Genomic DNA, 18,549 nt, shown 5'->3' on the forward strand with positions numbered 1-18,549 from the left:
TACTTTCATTTATGGGCTGGTTTAATTTGCTTCTTTTCTTGGTGAAAGCTCACCAGGGGCTGAAATATGCTTTCCTTTTGTAAAACTTGGGAATAGGTGCATATATTGTACGAGATGCAATGCATTGTTCCTGGTTAAACTATACTTAAGGGTTGCTTAAAAAATGGATTTAACAAAAGGAATACATACCTAGAGATCCAGATGACATGCTAATTATCAATAAGGCAATTCCAATGCCCCAAATGAAACGATTTGATCCGGCATAAACTGCTGCTTCCACTGGGTAATAAGGCCGATTTGGGGTATAGAACAAACCAGAATAATACACTGGACCACAAAGTAGTCCCAATCCCATCAGGAACATGATCAAATGGGCAACCTTGAGAAGATAAATGAGATTTATTTTAGACTTCAGGACATTCCTCACATTTCACATTTATGTGTGGATCAACTTGAATGCACGATATTTTCATTTTATCATTGTGCTTTGTAGTATACTATGGAGTGTGTTGTAGTGCAGTCATCTAGTGCTTGAGTTCATTGGAAACATGCCCTAATCGGCAGACTTCACCAATAGTAATATGCTTTGATGTCACAAAAGTGACATCACAAGTTGATGAATTTACCAACAGTAAAATGATAATGAAATTTTACCGCCATATTGCGCAGCTTTTTATCTCACAATGCATGAAAACATGCCTCTTGGAAAAGTATTGGGCCTTGAATTATTCTGCGCACCGGTGTGGTGCTAGTGTGGGTGCCACACTGCACAGTGAACTGCGCACACTTTGAATTGAACTCAGGATTAGTGTTGGTAGAGTCGAGCAGGTCAGGGTGTGCTGGAGATGAGCCAAGGGTTCACGGATGCTCAACCCCACTGAATCTACTTGTTCAGTCACCTTGAGAGAAATGGAAAAACGATGACGGCATCTCACTTGAAGGTGGAAGGAAAACTCAAAGCATGTACATTCAGCTGTCTCCCTCCACTGCGTGCAGTGGTACCCACACTAGCATTACACCTGTGCACTGGAAAATTCAATGTCGGATACTTCTTCAAGAGTCATCATATGTCATTGCTCCTTTGCTTAATCAAATCACATTGTTTCATTTTAGAAGTGAGTAATTGATCAATTCTATCCACTTTGCATCATGACATGAAAAACATTAATCCCCCCTTACATGGCATCTAACTGATAAAAGTGAGAGATGAATGGAGGAGACAGGCAAGAAATCTCCCATGTGTAGGTACATATTCGCTCCAATTCTTTCAAGTTGGTAGGTGCATACATAAAAATGACCCAGTGCAGAAAACAAAAGACAAAATATACATTTATGAAGTATTTTCATGCCAATGTTTCACGAATGTACCTGCATAAAATATTCATTCATTTATTTAATATTTTCCATGAATCAAAAAGGAACAAAATAATAAATAATACACAGGTAAGATATTTTCTGCTAATTATTTTATAATTGGAAAGCTTATGTGACTTTGAGCTGTCCTCTTTTGTTATAGATCAACTTTAAAGAAAGGGGCTGGCAGAAAAAAATCACAGAGAAACACATTTAAATGAAAGTCACACATGTTCTGAATTTTCGGTGGCCTTACCACCTTCCTCTGGGGAAAGATGGACCTGAGATATTAGGCCAATGAGGCTTGTCTCTTCTTCTGGCTATGCGTGCCACAAAACGCACTGTTCTTATCCTTAATGATGTTGTATGATTACTATAATACTATCCTTTCCTCTTGTGTGTCTTGTCTATTTCTCCTATGGTGGATGAAACAGCTCCCTAACGCCATCTCTTGGCCAAAGAATCGGGGCACTTGGTTGCATAAAGCATTGCAGATCTCAGTGTAAATTATGTTCCCTGGATAGCTCAAGTGGATAAGAGCTTCCGCCCAGCAAATGGAAAGATCCGGAGTTCAAGTCCTGGTCTAGGAAGTATTTTTACACTCGTGATCTACCTGATTCCGCCTTCCCCACTTCTCCTGTGTATGTCCTTTATGTGTGTTCCTATCCTTTTCCCTTATATCTGTTTCTTTGTAAATGAGTATTTGTTCGCCGTTTGGTGGGATTTCGTGTTTGAATGTGTGTAGAGATATATGTATATATATATATATATATATATATATATATATATATATATATATATATATATATATATATATATATATATATATATGTGGCCACCTTTATCGGGGAGGAGAGGGGCGGAACTCTTCCAGAGTTCTGTCCCTCTCTTCCTTGATGGGGGTGGTCGCGACCACAGAGGGTTCGAAGGGTGGTGGGTCTCTTTTTTGTGTGTTTTTGTCTGTGTCCACTGGTGCTAAGTGCTGTACATTATTATTCACGTCCGTGAGACTTTCAAAAAGCATTATATATATTTATATATATATATATATATATATATATATATATATATATATATATATATATGTGTGTGTGTGTGTATATATATATTTTTTTTTGCTAGGAGTCACAAAATTTTTAATTTGTAATTATGTTCATCCAAAAACCTACCTTAACCGGTAGATTACCAAATAATAATCATGATAATAATTATATATATATATATATATATATATATATATATATATATATATATATATATATATATATATATATATATACACGCACACATACACACATGTATATATCTTAGACGGTAGGGCCAACTAACATCTGCCCCAATTATTCACCAAAGCAGATTTAAACCCGTAGTACTTACCTGTCTCCTTCAAGCTTTTCTGGCCATTTTGAACTCACATGTACGACAAACTATGAAATTCAAGCAATTTTGTTGATATTCAGTGAAACTATCCCTTCTGAATGCAGCTGAAGCTTTTACTCAGCAATTCAATAAGCAATATCATTATTTTCTGAGCTGAATTTTAGTAATAATAAATTGCTCCTTACCTTAGGAATTTTCTTCTCCTTTACTTGTACCCAATAGTGGAAGTAGCCAGCTATCAGTCCAGCCATATATGGACCAGCCCTCGAATGGGATGCATAATACACATCATATAAGAGCTTGTTGTTCAGTGAAAAATCCTTAAAGAATGAGCTGAAAGGAAATGCATAAGATATTATTTCTGCTTTCATTGAAAATAATCAATAAAATTCATTAAATAGTGCTACACGCTTAACAATATTATGTGACAGATTTTCAGATGCTATCCTACACATTGCTTTCTTTTTCCACCGGAAGATTGGTTTCATATTGTTTCATACATATCATATTTTCTGCCGTGCTTGTATGTTATTGTTTCGTTCAAGTGCTTTCAACTGCTTGTTGTCTGTAGTTTTGGTCTGGCACATGTACGAGGGTCATCCGGAAAGTAGTACCCGTTCGTGCCGCATGAAGTGCTGACGACGCGAGTAGCCGCTGGACGAGGTCAGATAGCTTCAGTGGCTTGTCTGCCTTCTCTGAGCCAAGTTGCGTGACGCTAGCATTGCCTGTGTTGTTTCTGTGATTGTTTACAATGTTAAAAAAATTGAGAACGCCGCCAGTTGTGAAGTGAGGGCAGTGATTAAATTCCTCAATGCAAGAAACGTTCGCCCATGTGATATTCATCGCCAATTAAAGGAGGTGTATGGAGACAATGTAATGGACGAGTCGTCTGTTCGGCGGTGGTGTCGCAACTTCAACATGGGGAGGGGGAACACACACGACGATGAGCGTTCGGAGAGACCGTCTGTCATTACAGACCAACTGGTGAGCTCAGTTGACGAATTCGTGAGGAACGATCGGCGCGTCACAATTGATGACATCTGTGAGCATTTTCCCAATGTTTCTCGAACAATTGTTCATGAAATTGTTAAACACCATCTGCATTATGCAAAAATTTGTGCAAGATGGGTCCCTCGCGTATCTCAATGAGCTGGCGGCGAAGGACTATGCAGCAGGAATACAGAAACTTGTCACACGTTATGACAAATGCCTTAATTTGCTTGGAGATTATGTTGAGAAGTAGTTTAAAGTATCCTCTTTCAAATAAAATTTTTTATGTTTGTTAATATTTACTTTTGTGTCTTTATTTCACGAACGGGTACTACTTTCCGGATGACCCTCGTACATGCTGATTTTAAATGTAAACATAACTACTGTCCACATATTTGTATTTTATTTATCAAAAGGAGTACCACTAGCCCAGTTACAATAAGGGAAGACATTGAGATAAGCAATAATATCTGAGATATGCTGCTACACATAAATGTAAGGAAGCAAAAATTGAACTCGAATGTGGGGTTTTCATTTTAGGCAATTTTGAAGAGGAATTCATGATTGTTTAGCCCCAGTGAAATGATTTGGAAAAGAAATTGGGAATGGCTGAAAATCAACCTGGTGTTGGAGAGGGAGGTGGTGTCATTGACAAGGTATGGCAAGCAAGTGCTCACAAATCAGAATTCATCCAGCTCAGACTGCAAAAGCAACAGTGAAGAATATTCTGACAGCTAAGTTTCTGATCAATCTACACTAGGAATATGAGTCATACAGATCGCTGGAGAAGATACTCCTAGGATATAATTAACTGTTTCCACTTCAAGATAATGAAATAAATTTGCATATTTTCATATTATTGCAATAAAATATATTTGCAAAAATTCCTTGTATTTTCTCAAAAGGTTGAGAATATTAGATAGTTTGAATCAAATACTACCATTGATAATTCATTTATTCTAATGAAATGAGAAATATACACAGCAATGTACTCAAATTTGACACATTTTACCTCAAGTTTTGCACAAACTTAAGTCAAGTTAAGTCAATCTCTCTGTCTTACATGTTAGAAAAAATGGCTCACTAATCAAATAGCTTATTTGTTGTGTTCTTTTGTAACTTTGGAATAATATATTTATCAAAAACAATATTAATTTGTTCTTACTCCAAGTAGAAGATGACTGTCGCATCAAGGCTCCACACATAAGTGATAACAGCAGGGATCACCAAGGAGACAAAGGTGACAGTGAAGATAAGAGCCAATCCAATCCGTGGCCTTGAATGTAGCAATTTCAGCATTGGTAATGCAAGAATGAAGAAATGGGTATCACATGGCAGGTACCATGACTGCAGGACACACTGTTTGTGACAAGGGAGAAGTAAAAGATTATGATTATGGATTAACCAAAATTAATCAAAATTAAGTCAAATGATAATAATATAAGGTTTGCATGAAATCTAACGCAAACAATTTTTTCCAGATGTGTGCATAAAGTACTGTATTCTTACTGTCAGTTAAGTGTGCGCATGACTGCAGGTAGCACCAGCATTGATAAGATGACAGTGCACATTCTTTTCATTTGGAGATGCAAAAAATCTGCCCTAAACTCTTCCTGTAGATCTTGATGTACGACCTAAAGCAGAGTTGAGAGTTTGATTGCGAAAACATTCAGCATCAGCAATGTGACGATTCCCCAACCTCCTTACAGTCCCCCAACTTGGCACCACTACAGACTATTTCCTTTTCCCAAAAATGAAACCCTTCCTCAAAGGACAGCACAATGGGACACTAATTCCATCAAAGAAGCTTGCACACATACCCTTGAGGACCTTCTGGAATCTGCCTACCAGGGAGCCTTTGAGTTGCCGAAGAGCGACTAGCAAAAGTGTGTCCCCACTCAAGGTACACTTAAATATGGACACACTTTGAAGAATTTTGAGGCATTTTAACAATATCTGAAATAAATCTATTTTTCCCAAGCTTTTCTTGATAATTTTTATACAAACTATGTATATTATATTATGTCATTTATTGACGATTAGAAGTCAGTAGAATGCAATCAATAGTCTTCTTCAATGGGAAATACAATAAAGTTAGAGCTCAATAACAACAGTGTTCAAAAGTTTGGTTCTGGCTGTTAGATTTGAGCTTGAAATTCTACCTTCAATTGTGTTGTTGCCACATTTTCCCGTGCCTAATGTATCCATATCTTATAAATGTATAAGATATTTAATTTAATAATTATTGCACAGGTAATTTTCCTTTCCCCATTGAATCTTTTGGATCTTTCAACCTGTAGATATAAATAACAGCCTTTGAGCACGAAAGACATTTATCAAAAAAAAAATTGAGGAAATGGATATGTAAGATGAAAGAAAATATAATCACATTTCTGTCTTAAGTATGAGAGTGACAAATTTTGAATATCTTTGTGGTCTACGTAAAGATTTATTTAAAAGCCACTCATTGTTCTGACTTTCAGAGCATGAGTGACTTGTTCAATATTGGTGCATTAAGTCCACACACAAAGCAATAAAAGTGAAAAAATACACTGATATGTATTTCAGTGCTCAAGTGTCATCATACTATTCTGTAAAAATAAATGGAAGTATCCATTAGATACTTACCCCCTTACTTAATATGAGCTAGCATCTGACATAACAATGTTGTTTCGCTCATGCCTAAATCATTCCTGAGTTTCCGCAGAACATTTCAAATGACATTGCATGATATTATGATAACATACAACTTAAATAATTGTTTTACTGCATCATTCATGTAGAGGTAGATGAACTAAAATTGCTCAATGTAACCATTAACTCTGGAGAAGTGTAAATTATGCCCTAACAAAGCTCAAGGATCACAGTGGTCCATTGCCCTTCCTTGTGAGCCTGCTATCGCCACCATTTCTAATCAAGAAACATATTGGTACAAATTATTACCATTGATTTGTAGGGAAGCAATAACATAAAGCGATGAGTCTTGAACCATTTGATAAAGAGTTTCTCACCATTTTGTCTGGATGGACGTAGTTGTTGATATAGAGAATATTGGTCCACCAATTTTGCTGGCAGTTGTCTCTTTCTCTGCTCATAGTTGCATTCCAGAATGGACCAGAGCCCAACTTAATGAGAATAGATGCATAGAAGAGGACAATGAAGAGGACAGTAGGGGTCAACCTGAATTCAAGAGAACAAAAGGCTCTGAAACATTCATGTGAAAATTGAATGACATGAATCTATAGTCAATGTTACCAATAATTTGTGATATTCAAATGAATTGCCATGAAAGAGTAGGCACTTTCCCAGAGATATGATTCATGTTTGTCCCACAGAAGGTTCACAATGGTTTCTTACAAATAAAAAGGTAATCTTAATTTTATTCCAGGCCTGAGGGGCCAGGAAAAAAATACCCACATTATTATAATTCTTTTATATAAATGATAATTAATTTAAAGTAGACAAGGAAAAACAATTATTGGAAGGAAGAGGAGTTAAAATTGATCTCAAAACAGTAAACAATTGCCCAAGACTAATTAAATATAATATTATAGAACTGATAATTATTCAAAGCAATCTTGTCATTCGGCATAAAGGACTTAGTATCAGTAATCTATTTAAAGAAAAGACCCTTAAATAAATACTCATGACCAATTCTGTTTCCAGAATTCCCACTTCATGCACAGAGAATACAATAGATGTTGACGTGCAGAATAATTGCAGAAATCTCAAATGAGATCAAGGTCATGCATGAAAAGTTTTTGTGCTTATATCATAATATAGCTTCATGTAATGGAAACTCCTTATGTTACAATTGAAACAATTTCCCTAAACTAAAGTGACGCTCATTTTCATTGTGTTTTGGATGTCTGCCAGCCAAAATGATTGGTCTCTCTCAACAAACTGTATCATTTCAGGCTTAACTTTGCGGAAATTTTCCATACTTGAGGGAAATAATGAAAAACAATTGTGATTTTCACTTGAGTATTACTACTATTCTATAGTGGAAATTGTTCATTATAATTTATCTCATAAATTTGTTATTCTTTAAATATTAGCTAATATATTAAATTGAAATATCAATAGATTACTTAATTGGGATAAAAAAAGTTGCTAACCATTTCGGTTGGAAGGCATCTGCAATAGAATGATAATGACACCATTTTAAAGAGATACATCCATACTTTAGGAATCCCATCATCAGTTCAAGATCCTGACATGCTCTACTAGTTTAGATGCTCCCATCATTCAACCCTTGATGTGCATCATCCCTATCTAAGCCTCTTTTATAAATATGTAAATAAAATTCACTAACCTCACATAACGGAAAATAATAAGTTTCAGGGTGCTGACTTTCCTCTTCTCGAGTTCCAGTAAGAGGAAATATGCAAGGAGAAAAGCTCCAGATGTAAAAAACGTGTCCACAACCAAATCACCATGCAGAAGCCACAACGAAGATGGATCCCTGTTGCTCTGTAGGCAAATGAAAAGTAGATGAAGGTAAAGAAATGATGCCCATAAAATTAATCATATCTCATCATAAAAAATATTGCAGTGCACACAGAAACTGAAATTATACATGGCCATGTGATAAAAGTACATAAGATTCTTTTTCACAAATTAGGAAAAATATTATTATCTCACCCTCTCTATCATTTCTGCGTTCATGATGGGACCCTGGATCATATTTAAGATGCAATGGCACAGAATGATGATGCCCATTGATATCACTCGTAAGCCAAACATTGAGTTGAGTCCTCCTGCATTTCCTTTTTTTTCCGGGAGGTTGAAAAAGGATTTTCGCACAGAAAAGCACAAGAAGATCTTTGACAGCAGAGCTGTAAAAGCAAAAGAACATTTTAAAATATTAGCAACCACAAATAAATTCTGGAGAGTAATTAATAATTCTTTTAGTGCTGTGAGTATTGACGCATTGTGTTCAAGGCATTTGGTTCATGAAGACAAATTGAGAGTTCTTACCGCATTGTGGGCCATACTTCCCCTCGACTTTAATTTCATTTGATTGCTGAAGTTTAATGTCCCAGACAGTGCTGGAAATGTTTAGAAGTAGCAGGAAACCCACGAGGGAGCTATAAGACAAAGAAACATTCTACTGATACAAATTTTTAAGAAAACAATGAAATTGAAAAATCATTCTTTAGTTTTGAATGCACAGTAAATGTATTAACTCTGCCATTTCATCTTTTATCTAACCTCCTCACAAAATGATAGGAGACAAAAGATTTAACCCAAGTGTTCAATTAGAATATAGCAGAGAGATTCAGTCAATGACAACAGTATTGTAGCATTAAAAAAACTATGTAAAAAATAGGTGTTGTCACTTTCATTTGATATATTAACTTCATAACTTATATCTTTAAAGTTTACTAAACTTTTACTTTAAAGTTAACTAAACACAACTTAAACTTATATCTTCATAATTTCCTATATCTTTAAAGAGAATATATCCTTTGAACCAGATGAAGCCACTCTTTTCATTTAAATCTCTTTCTTTTTGGAATTGATATAACAATGGTGCATTTGAAAAATCATAACTTGTTTAATGACTTACCAAAAGATGTAATCAAAGGCAGAAAATGTCACTGGTTCTTGCACTGTGCACAGTGATTCATCCACGGTAGCAGTCGCCACTACTCCAAAGGCAGGTTTGGCCTTAAGTAGGATATGGTTGAGTGCAGATTCGAGGTCATCAGAAGAGCAGGCAGAGGGCAGGCAGAATCCCCATTTAAGTTTGTCGCGCCTGTGCTTGGATTTATCTCCCTTGTACTGGAATTGAACATAATTGAATGGTCAATGCGATGGGAAATGGATAAAAAAGGAATGGATAGCATGGCAAGGAAAAAGTATTTGCTTAAACAATAAAACAGAGCAGTTGGAAAAATGAAATGACAAAAAGCTCCTTTGGTGGCAATTGTTTCAAATAGGAAAGCTATTCTCTATGAGAAATTTCAAGAAACTATTTAGTAAAATGGCAGAGATTAGAGAGATCAAATGTTATAACCCCATATGAGGACCAGTCGGGTAGGTTACATTTTTTATTCAGATTATACAGGTTTTGACACCATCCAATATTAGTCCCCTAGATTAAGGAGTGTGATCTAATTGAGAGCAAATGGATGCCTAGTGCTCAGAGTTCCCGTGGGGGTAGCGTTCGAAGTGGATGGTCCGAAAGGCAACTCTCGATGAAGTCATGCTCACCTCGATGACCTCCCACGCGGAGGCCCTGGGGTCGTAGTCGATGGCGAATGGGTTGCGGGTGGTCGACCCCCCGGCGAGCCGCGCCTCCTTCGAGAGGCTGTCTTCGGAGATGGTGACTGAGGCGAGGCAGTACTTGCCCTTGAGCGGAGCGCCCCGCTGGTCCCAGCCGCGGGTAGTCACGCACTCGTCGAAGTCACCAAGACGGTAGTAGTTTCCGGAGATGACTCCGCCGGGTAACTTGGCTCCAGAGTCGAACACTGACGTGGAAGAAGGGAGGGTGGCATGAAATATCACCAATGTAAATGTCTAAGATCAGAGTGTCGAGGTTATGTGCAAGCATCGTGAAACGTGACGCTATTTGAAGCACCCGTTGCGGTCGCGGAAGCTGTAAACGTACACATTTTGATGGAAGAGAAAACCATGATGAAAACCATGAAAACCATGTGATTATTTAACAGCAATTACACTTTTTCTTTTGAGTATATTTGAACTTGTCTTCTCATCAGATCTACGATGCTAAACATTTCATTGCCACAACTTACCAGGATATCCCCAGCGTGTTTAGCAGTTGCTTATGCTTACGAAAAATTTTAGTTATATGTGAACCCCAGAAAAAACGAAGAAGTATAAAATACATACAGTATTTATCAAAATACACATTTTTTAATCATTTAATTTTTACCATGATATATTGAAACTGAACCGTTTCACACCAAACTATTAAGCAATTGTCTTGTTATAATTTAGCCTGTTTCCATAACATAATGTAAGGATGTAGCCATATATTTTAGTTGGAAAAAAGAAATATTGTATGTGTGTTTGGCATTCTTTTTACAGTTAACTTCTTGCAGTGGGCTGTATTTACGTTATTAACTCCACAGGTAACGAATTAGTTACTATCAATATGCAACAATTTTAGTGTGCGAAAAGTTTTTAACTTTGAAATAGTTGAATGTTAATGCATATTAGTGGATGACTCTGTTAAAAGTTACTCTTGCGCCATCTCCCGCAGTTTCTTAGAATTATTTCCATATTCTTTATCAAAGAGACGTTAAAATAGATGTACCTGTCAAAGTACGAATCAAAAGGCAATTATTGGTAACCGCGAATCGGTACACTAAATTGCGACAGACTCTAAATGCACGGAAGGGTAATTCAATGTCTTCGAAGAGGTCGGCAGAGAAGGCCTGAAAGAGCTAGGCTATCGGAGGTCAGGCTTCCCGCGCGCCTCTGCTGTCTGCACAGGTGGCCTACAGTGTATGGATCGTGATGATACCACTTCTTGGACTCCGTGCAATGGAAAATTTACGAAGCCAGCCAGCCGACTGCTGTTGATAGGTAGCAGAGACAATTTCAAAGGAAACATCTTCGATATGGGACATATGGCGGTGTCCATATCTGAGGCAGGTTACTTATCTGAAGAGGTTAAAGATATATTACAGGCCTCCAATAACTATGGTAGAACAGATGAATAGCGTAAAATCAGGGAGATTTATGGTAGAACGGATAGAGTTGAAATGCCGTTTTTTCCTCGAACCTCGAATGATCTCGAATTAGAGACCAAAAAAATATACCAGCAATCGTGTAGGAGATAATTAGAATTGGGAATGTATAGTATATTTGTCGATATCCTTCATGTACTTTCCTGTATGTTATTTTTTATCTAATAGACCCATCTTTTTATCATATATACCGCATGATTTGAAAATATGTATCCTGTTATTGAATATAGTTGCAAGTAAGTACTTTCTTTCGTGTGATTTACATTTTTCGAATGAATGATCAAACTAATATGTGTAGGGGTGACCTTATTGGAATTGTGCATGCATATCTGGTGACCTAACGACCCCCGCCACACGCCCTTGCGGCGGCTTGCGGGGCATTGTGTAGATGTAGATCCAATGATCAAATATTATATTGAAATCTCGTTCCTGTAATGAGCTGTCGGACCGACCCGGAAAACAGCCCGGGAACCCTCCTCAGCTTGAATGATCCCTTGGCACATGGACTTTCTAGATTTTCGTTTATCGAGCAATAATAACCACATCCGTCTCAGAACCAATTACCATTGCAACTACTTTTTTTAATCTACATCCCATACACGCAATTCTTACACAATCTAGTCAATATATTCATTAGAACAACTTTTTCGGGGTAGGAATTCTTGATTTCAAAGTTAAACGCCAGTATTTGATAATAGCTATTGGTCACAATGCAAGTCGATGATATCTAAATATTTGTAATCACTTCGAGAAATCAAGATGATCGATCAGATTTAGATGGTCACAGATTTCAATTACGCACTTATTTTTGGTGATTTTGTCGCTTAGAGCTTCGAAATTAAAAGAAAACCTTGATGGAATCATGAAGAAACATTCACGAAAGGTTAAAACGACGAGAAGTTCGTTTGTGTATGAATTTGTCCCCTTCTACGCCAAAACACACATAACCCACATTTACTCAACGAATCATAATTATTTAGCCATCATATGGATTGCAGTGGTTTCTGAGCTCACCACAGAGTCCAAGAGTGAGGGAATAGGATGACGATAAATCCAAACAGAATGAACCAATGAAATTCTTAAGGAATGGTAAGTTTAAGTCAAACATCGAAGTTGGAAGGTATGAACAATAGCAGTTAGAATATTTCATTTGTTTGATAAGTATTTTAGACACGCACGGGGACTCTAGTGGGGAAATTAGAAGGAGTATTGTTTTAGCGAATGAACCATCGATATAATAAAAGCATTAGGTGACAAAGAACCTTAAATTAACGACTTCAACAAAAGCTGGCGAAGACTTGCGACAAATAAAATTAAACGTATCAGGGGTGAGAGTAATATCGATTTATAGTCACCGTTATCGATTTTTGTATCTCGTGATATGTTGATGGTTGGCCGGGGGAGGGGGTGTATTGGGGTCCTAGGTCCCTCACCCTCTTGCCCGCATTCGACGCACCCCCACTCAAAGACTCCCTTTCCTCCGTTCCCTCCCACCAGCGATCGCGGTGAACCGCTCTCACCACAAGATGGCGTAGTGAGAGTGACTGGACTCAGGCCGATCAGGAGAGCAATAATTCCAAAATGCCGCTTGCCAAAATGTCGGATGGATAAGCTACGTGCGGTCAGTGTCTCGATGACTGCGAAAGGAGTCTTACTGAAGGCGTCCGAATGGCGAGGCGTTTGAGGGAATGGCATTAGAAAAAGTAGAGACGACATAGGTTTTCAAGGCATAGTCATGACGAGACCACCACGTTGCTTAGGCTAGCTATGAGGATGCACATAGCTTGGTTAAAATGTATTTGGAAAAGTTTCGGAAAAATGGATTTATTTCAGATATTGCTATAATGCCACCCAAAATTCTTCAAATAACTCCTTCCATTGAGCGTCGACACACTTCTGTTGCCAGCGGCTTTACCACGACTCGAAGGCTCCCTGGTGGGCGGACTCCAGAAGTTCCTTAAGGATACGCGTGCAAGCTTCTTTGACGGCACTTAGGGTCCTTTGGTGATGGTCTTTCAGAAAGGGAGGATTTTACTTTTATTGGGAATAGGAGATAGCCTGCTGGTACCAAATCAGGACCTTAAGAGAGTTGGAGAATCGTCATGATGTCGTTTCAAAAGGTCTTCGCAAGCAGACACTCGACTCTGCTCTGTTGGACGTACGTCCAAAGACCTTCGAAATGCCTTGCATTTTTTAAAAAGATATTTTAGGACCCTGCAAGTCACCACCAGGGTATGTGGCAGGGGGTGAGTACACACCAGATTAATTTTTACCCGAACATGACCCTACCACGGTCGGACAATGATATTCTGATCCATTATCGATCGTGGACAAAATGGCATCTTAAATCTATTTGTTCTACACTTAATCACTCTAATTTTAATGACTCGATATCTCCTACCGAAGTGCGATATGGGTAGTGATACACTTTTAACATCATTGCTAGATTTGATCTAATCGTTAAATCATTGAAACTCGACGAAAGCGCTCGATTAATTAAGCGCTTTTACCGAGGTATATTTTAAGATTTGGTTGCAATATTTGTTTTTTGGTTGTAATTTATAGTTTTAACGTCGGTTGTATGTTACTCTTGATATGATCGACCCCATTATGCCACCTCGCGTACATCCAAAAGATTGATGGGAGCGTCGCTTCGCCCGATGAAAGACTGATGGGAGCGGCCAGTGACAGGGCAGCAGACGCCTCCAAGAAAAATAACGCCGCTTAGAAATGTCAGCCTCAAGTTTGACATATTTAATGCTGGTTTTCGAGATAGTCAAATTATAGCATTGACAATGGGAAATAAAATAAAAAGTTTTCTTCGATTAACTCAACTTAGGAAGGATTTGTCGCTGAAGGTGGTGGACCTGGCTTGCTAAAGTTCCGGTTTTGATTCAATTGCGGTTTTCGTGCGTACCAAAGTGTAACGTGTTTTCTTTTGTCCCGATTTTTAACTTCTCTTTTAACGAATCGGAATCTTCACCACCCGGGGAGTAATATCGGTTTTCGTGTAGCGTGAGAAGAAGTGAAGGGAGACGAATTGTCGCTGCATTGACGCACACAGTACAGGTCAGTAAGCCTCGAGGTGCAGTGGTTGGAAGGTCGCGCCACTTGGTGTTTGTTCACAATAGAGAGTCAAAATGAACAATGCAACTGAAGTTCCCGCCAAATTATAAATTCGTCCACTGATAAAAATCTTCAAAGCTGCTGGCATTCGTCGAGAAAAGTGGGCTCTGTACGGACCAAATGTGATCAGTGACAAAGTTAACTGTGCCAATGCTGTTGCTCGTTTTAGAGAGAACGGACAAATGTCGATGATGATGAACTACACCTGAAAATCGATGAAAATTTTCGTGAAAACCGAGGTTTTGCGATATCTGAAATCGCAAAATGAAGTTTCCACAGAATTCTACGATTCTGTTGCATAGAAACACGACTGAAAAGTTGGACGAATACATGTTTCGAGCTCGTCTCGACGAGGAACTTCAAAGATGCCGTCATCGGTTGGCCGCGATCTCTGGCGGCAGAATTTAATGCAAAAGGTATTTAAAAACTATTGCAGAGATGTGAAAAATGTTTAAATCTGTTCAGCGAACGTATAAAAGTAGATATAAAGATAGATAGAGGTCTTCATTGGGCGAAATTGAGACAGTGGCCCCTTCTTCCATTTAGGAGAGACATGTAGCTTTGAGATGAAAATAATAAAATTTTTGTATCTATTTCAGTCTATTTTTAATAAAATGAAGGAGCTTACTTTCTTTACAGCCCTCGTATGTTAACTAATTCATAAAAACACAATAATCAACCCGAAGGTCGGTTTGGTAGGTGATGTTAGAGTTCACCCAGTTTTACTGATGTGTGAATTCCCAACGGCGTGTGAAATTCACACATCCTTTCCCTAATATATATATATATATATATATATATATATATATATATATATATATATATGCTTAATACGCATGGGGGCCGAACGACTAGGATGAAGAAAATTAAATTAAGATTAGGTGAAAGAATGGCCATAAATTAGCGTATTTAGTATGCAAATTGTTTTGTGAGCGGCTAGTTTACATTTATTCTGAGCTCTTATCATCAGAGGGGAAACTGAAATTAATCCGTCGATTCTACAGATGATCTCTCCAATCCTCCTTGCATGGTCTTTCCTACCGACGTGCAACTGCGTTGGAGTAATAGCAATGCGCTCAACGAACTGACGAACACGTACAGAACTTTAAGGCTTCCGCTATGTGGTGCTCGCATTACTGGACTCCGCTGAGATAAGGCCAGGCCTATCTCTAAACTGAACTGAAATTTTATATTTTATTCCACAGCAAAAGCTACCGAATGAACTAGACACCATATTATGAAAAGGGATTGATTCAAGATCATTCACGGGTGTAGGAAACTTTGCGCATTAATTAACGATCTGTATTAAAATTTATGTTCTTCATTTTTTGGTACTTGACTGCATCAACTTTCCAAATGGTGAGAATTTACAAAAGAGTCTGCTATTTGATGGCAATCACCCAGAATACAGCTCTTAGGATAAGTGAAGACTGATTGTTCCAAAACTTACTGCACGTGAAATTTACGCATTCATAAAAAAAGGGGACCTACAAGATTTGTATGAAATGCATCTTTAAGAATTTTTTCCTTGCGTGTTTGCGTGAAGTACTTAATTCAGCAGACCGTCTGTTAAGTCTGCGCATGATCGCAGATCGTATATTGGCATTGATAAGATGACTTTGCACACACCATTATATCACTAAAAATATGGCGATACGAAAGATTTGCGCTAAACTCGTCCTCCCGAAGATCTTTGGTCGGACGACCAAAAGAGCAGAGTCTTAGAGTGTTTACCTGTGAAGACCTTCTTCAACGGCATCGTGAGGATTGCCCAAACCCCTTTGAGTCTCCCCGACTAGGCACCAGCAGACTATTTCCTATTCCCTATAGAAGTGTAATCCTCCCTCTCTCAAAGGACACCACCAAATAGGACCCCAAGTGCCGTCAAGGAAGCTTTCACGCGTACCCTTAGGGGCCTTTCGGAATCCGCCGACAAGGGAGCCTTCGAGTGGTGGAAAAGCCGCAAGGGTCAAAGTGTGTCGACGCTCAAGGGAAGAAGTCTTTTGAAGAATTTTGAGGCATTGTAGCAATATCTGAAACATCTATTTTCCCGATACTTTTTATACAGACCATCTTCTTCTCCCTGTGAGTCAGCCGAGAAATCCCATGATAGTTCCGTACCCAGAAGGTCACACACACAGCGGACTTTAATCGGGCTGCCCGGGTAGAAAACTCTTAGGCTCGTGCGACGGCCGGCCGAGCAGACACAGCCCCTCGGTTCCCGCCCCGCTCATCATCCCCCGCCAGCCGGCCCATCGCCCCTGGGGAGACGCCGAGTGGGAGCCTACGTGCCGGCGAGCATGCGCCTCGGACCGGAGCGCCCATCGGAGGTGGGGGGCAGCACCCTCCTCACTGGTGCAGAAGTTCAAGGCTCCATCGCTCAGGGAACAACGACCTTAACCCCGGCCGCTCTACTTAAATGGCCGTCTCCAAGGCGACCAACGAGCAAAACAACAGTGGAAGAGGAAAAAGGAGGCGTGCGCATAAAATAATTTAAAAAAATCCCCCGAGCGTTTCTTGGAAAAATTTGGCGGAGGGTGGGAAAGGAACTGGTTCTCCCTTCCTCGCCGCCCCTGCCTTCCGAGACTCGAGGAAAGTTGCGAGGAGAGAGAGGGGCGTCCCCTCTCCTCCTGTCCACGTCTCCCTCCCCTCCCGGTCGTGACGCCGATGACGGCAGAGGCGCTTGCAGCGGGGATGTAGAACTGGACCCGTCCGCCGGACCGAGTCGCCTGGTTGGGCCGCGACGGCCCGCTGCAATCCGCACGCCAAGGCCGAGGTGGGACGAGGTAGAAGGATGCGGCCCCCGTACCTCGCCCTCCGCGTCGGCACGTCCAGAAACGGAGAGTGGGGCGGGGGTGTCTCTCCCTCCCCCCAGGTGGGAACCGAGCCACCCGTCTCCCCTCCCCTCCCTCTGTCCCCCGCTGATTCGTCGACGCGACTGACGTCAATGAAACAGCATTCCCTCCATAGGGGTTGTGCAGAAGGGCAAGGTGTTCCCCGACCGATTCGACTGGTTTAGAATTTTATGGCGTCCCTAATCCGCTTGGCCTCATAGTCTTGGGCGAAACGTTCGGCTGGCTGCCGGGTTCGAGTCCGGTAAAAGTGAGACGGAAAAGTCTCCTCTGTTCCAACAAACTGTCATTCGTTCATTGGGTGATGGATACAAGAAGATGGGTCTCACTCTAAGTCTTTGTCGATAGAGTCGGCATCTCGAAGGATTTCAGCCAGAAAGATCGTATAGGTGTATTGCAGACGGCGTTTCTTCGAACACGATGTGCCCACATATTTTCTATGAGATAGCTACGGAATAACATCGAAACCACCGGGAAATCGCCTTTTTGTGAGCGGTTCAAAGCGGGGAGCATATCGAAAACTGCTCTCGACATTATACGAGGCACTATTCTTTGGACATATATCGGAAAAAATTTGGGAAGATTCAAAAAATCCCTTCAAATAGATTTACCTTTCGTGTCATTCCAGCATATTTTTAAAAAGTCAAATCGATATTGCGTCACAGATGACCTCCCCTCCATGAATAAGGACAGGTCATCCGTCCGCCGCGCAAAATAACCGGAAACGGAACGCCCTCGGCCTTGGGAGGGCAAGTGGCGGAGGAAGGACCTCGAAGGGATGTGTACGTGACCCTCGGAGCGTATGCCCGCATTAAGGGCATCACACCCTCCGCGCCTCCTTCCGGGGGAGGCTTTTCATTTTTATCGCGTTGCCAGTTTCATCTCACGGGGGTGGGCGGAGCCAACGCCACGGGTGGCTTTGACGTCATTCGATCTCATTTCAGATCCGCGAAAAAACGAAAGCCAAAAGGAAAAGATCCATGAGATCCACGAGCAAGAAAGAGCAGCCCCTGACTTCCTTGGACCGATCGCAGTGACGCGAGGCCTCGCCGATATTTCATTAGCTCTCGCCGGCGCTCACCTTGACACTCACGACTTAGGTCTGCGGACGTAAGGGCGAAGTGTCT

The 18,549-nt window shown here is 40.0% G+C and overlaps 1 protein-coding gene across 1 annotated transcript in view; it reads right to left on the reverse strand.

The window, feature by feature from the left end:
* The window catches only part of LOC139694171 (nose resistant to fluoxetine protein 6-like), a 48,517-nt gene that overhangs the window by 2,840 nt on the left and 27,128 nt on the right, over positions 1–18,549 (reverse strand). The window contains exons 3-11 of the mRNA XM_071592601.1: positions 9,943–10,199; positions 9,296–9,510; positions 8,704–8,813; positions 8,368–8,561; positions 8,039–8,196; positions 6,735–6,903; positions 4,889–5,082; positions 2,919–3,066; positions 190–379 (exon numbers count right to left, since the gene is read on the reverse strand). Of these exons, the coding sequence (XP_071448702.1) occupies positions 190–379; positions 2,919–3,066; positions 4,889–5,082; positions 6,735–6,903; positions 8,039–8,196; positions 8,368–8,561; positions 8,704–8,813; positions 9,296–9,510; positions 9,943–10,199 (1,635 nt within the window). The remainder of the gene's footprint in view (positions 1–189; positions 380–2,918; positions 3,067–4,888; positions 5,083–6,734; positions 6,904–8,038; positions 8,197–8,367; positions 8,562–8,703; positions 8,814–9,295; positions 9,511–9,942; positions 10,200–18,549) is intronic.

This window comes from Hetaerina americana, unplaced genomic scaffold (assembly GCF_022747635.1).
Source record: "Hetaerina americana unplaced genomic scaffold, ioHetAmer1.1.p SCAF_5, whole genome shotgun sequence".
Classification (NCBI taxonomy): domain Eukaryota; kingdom Metazoa; phylum Arthropoda; class Insecta; order Odonata; family Calopterygidae; genus Hetaerina; species Hetaerina americana.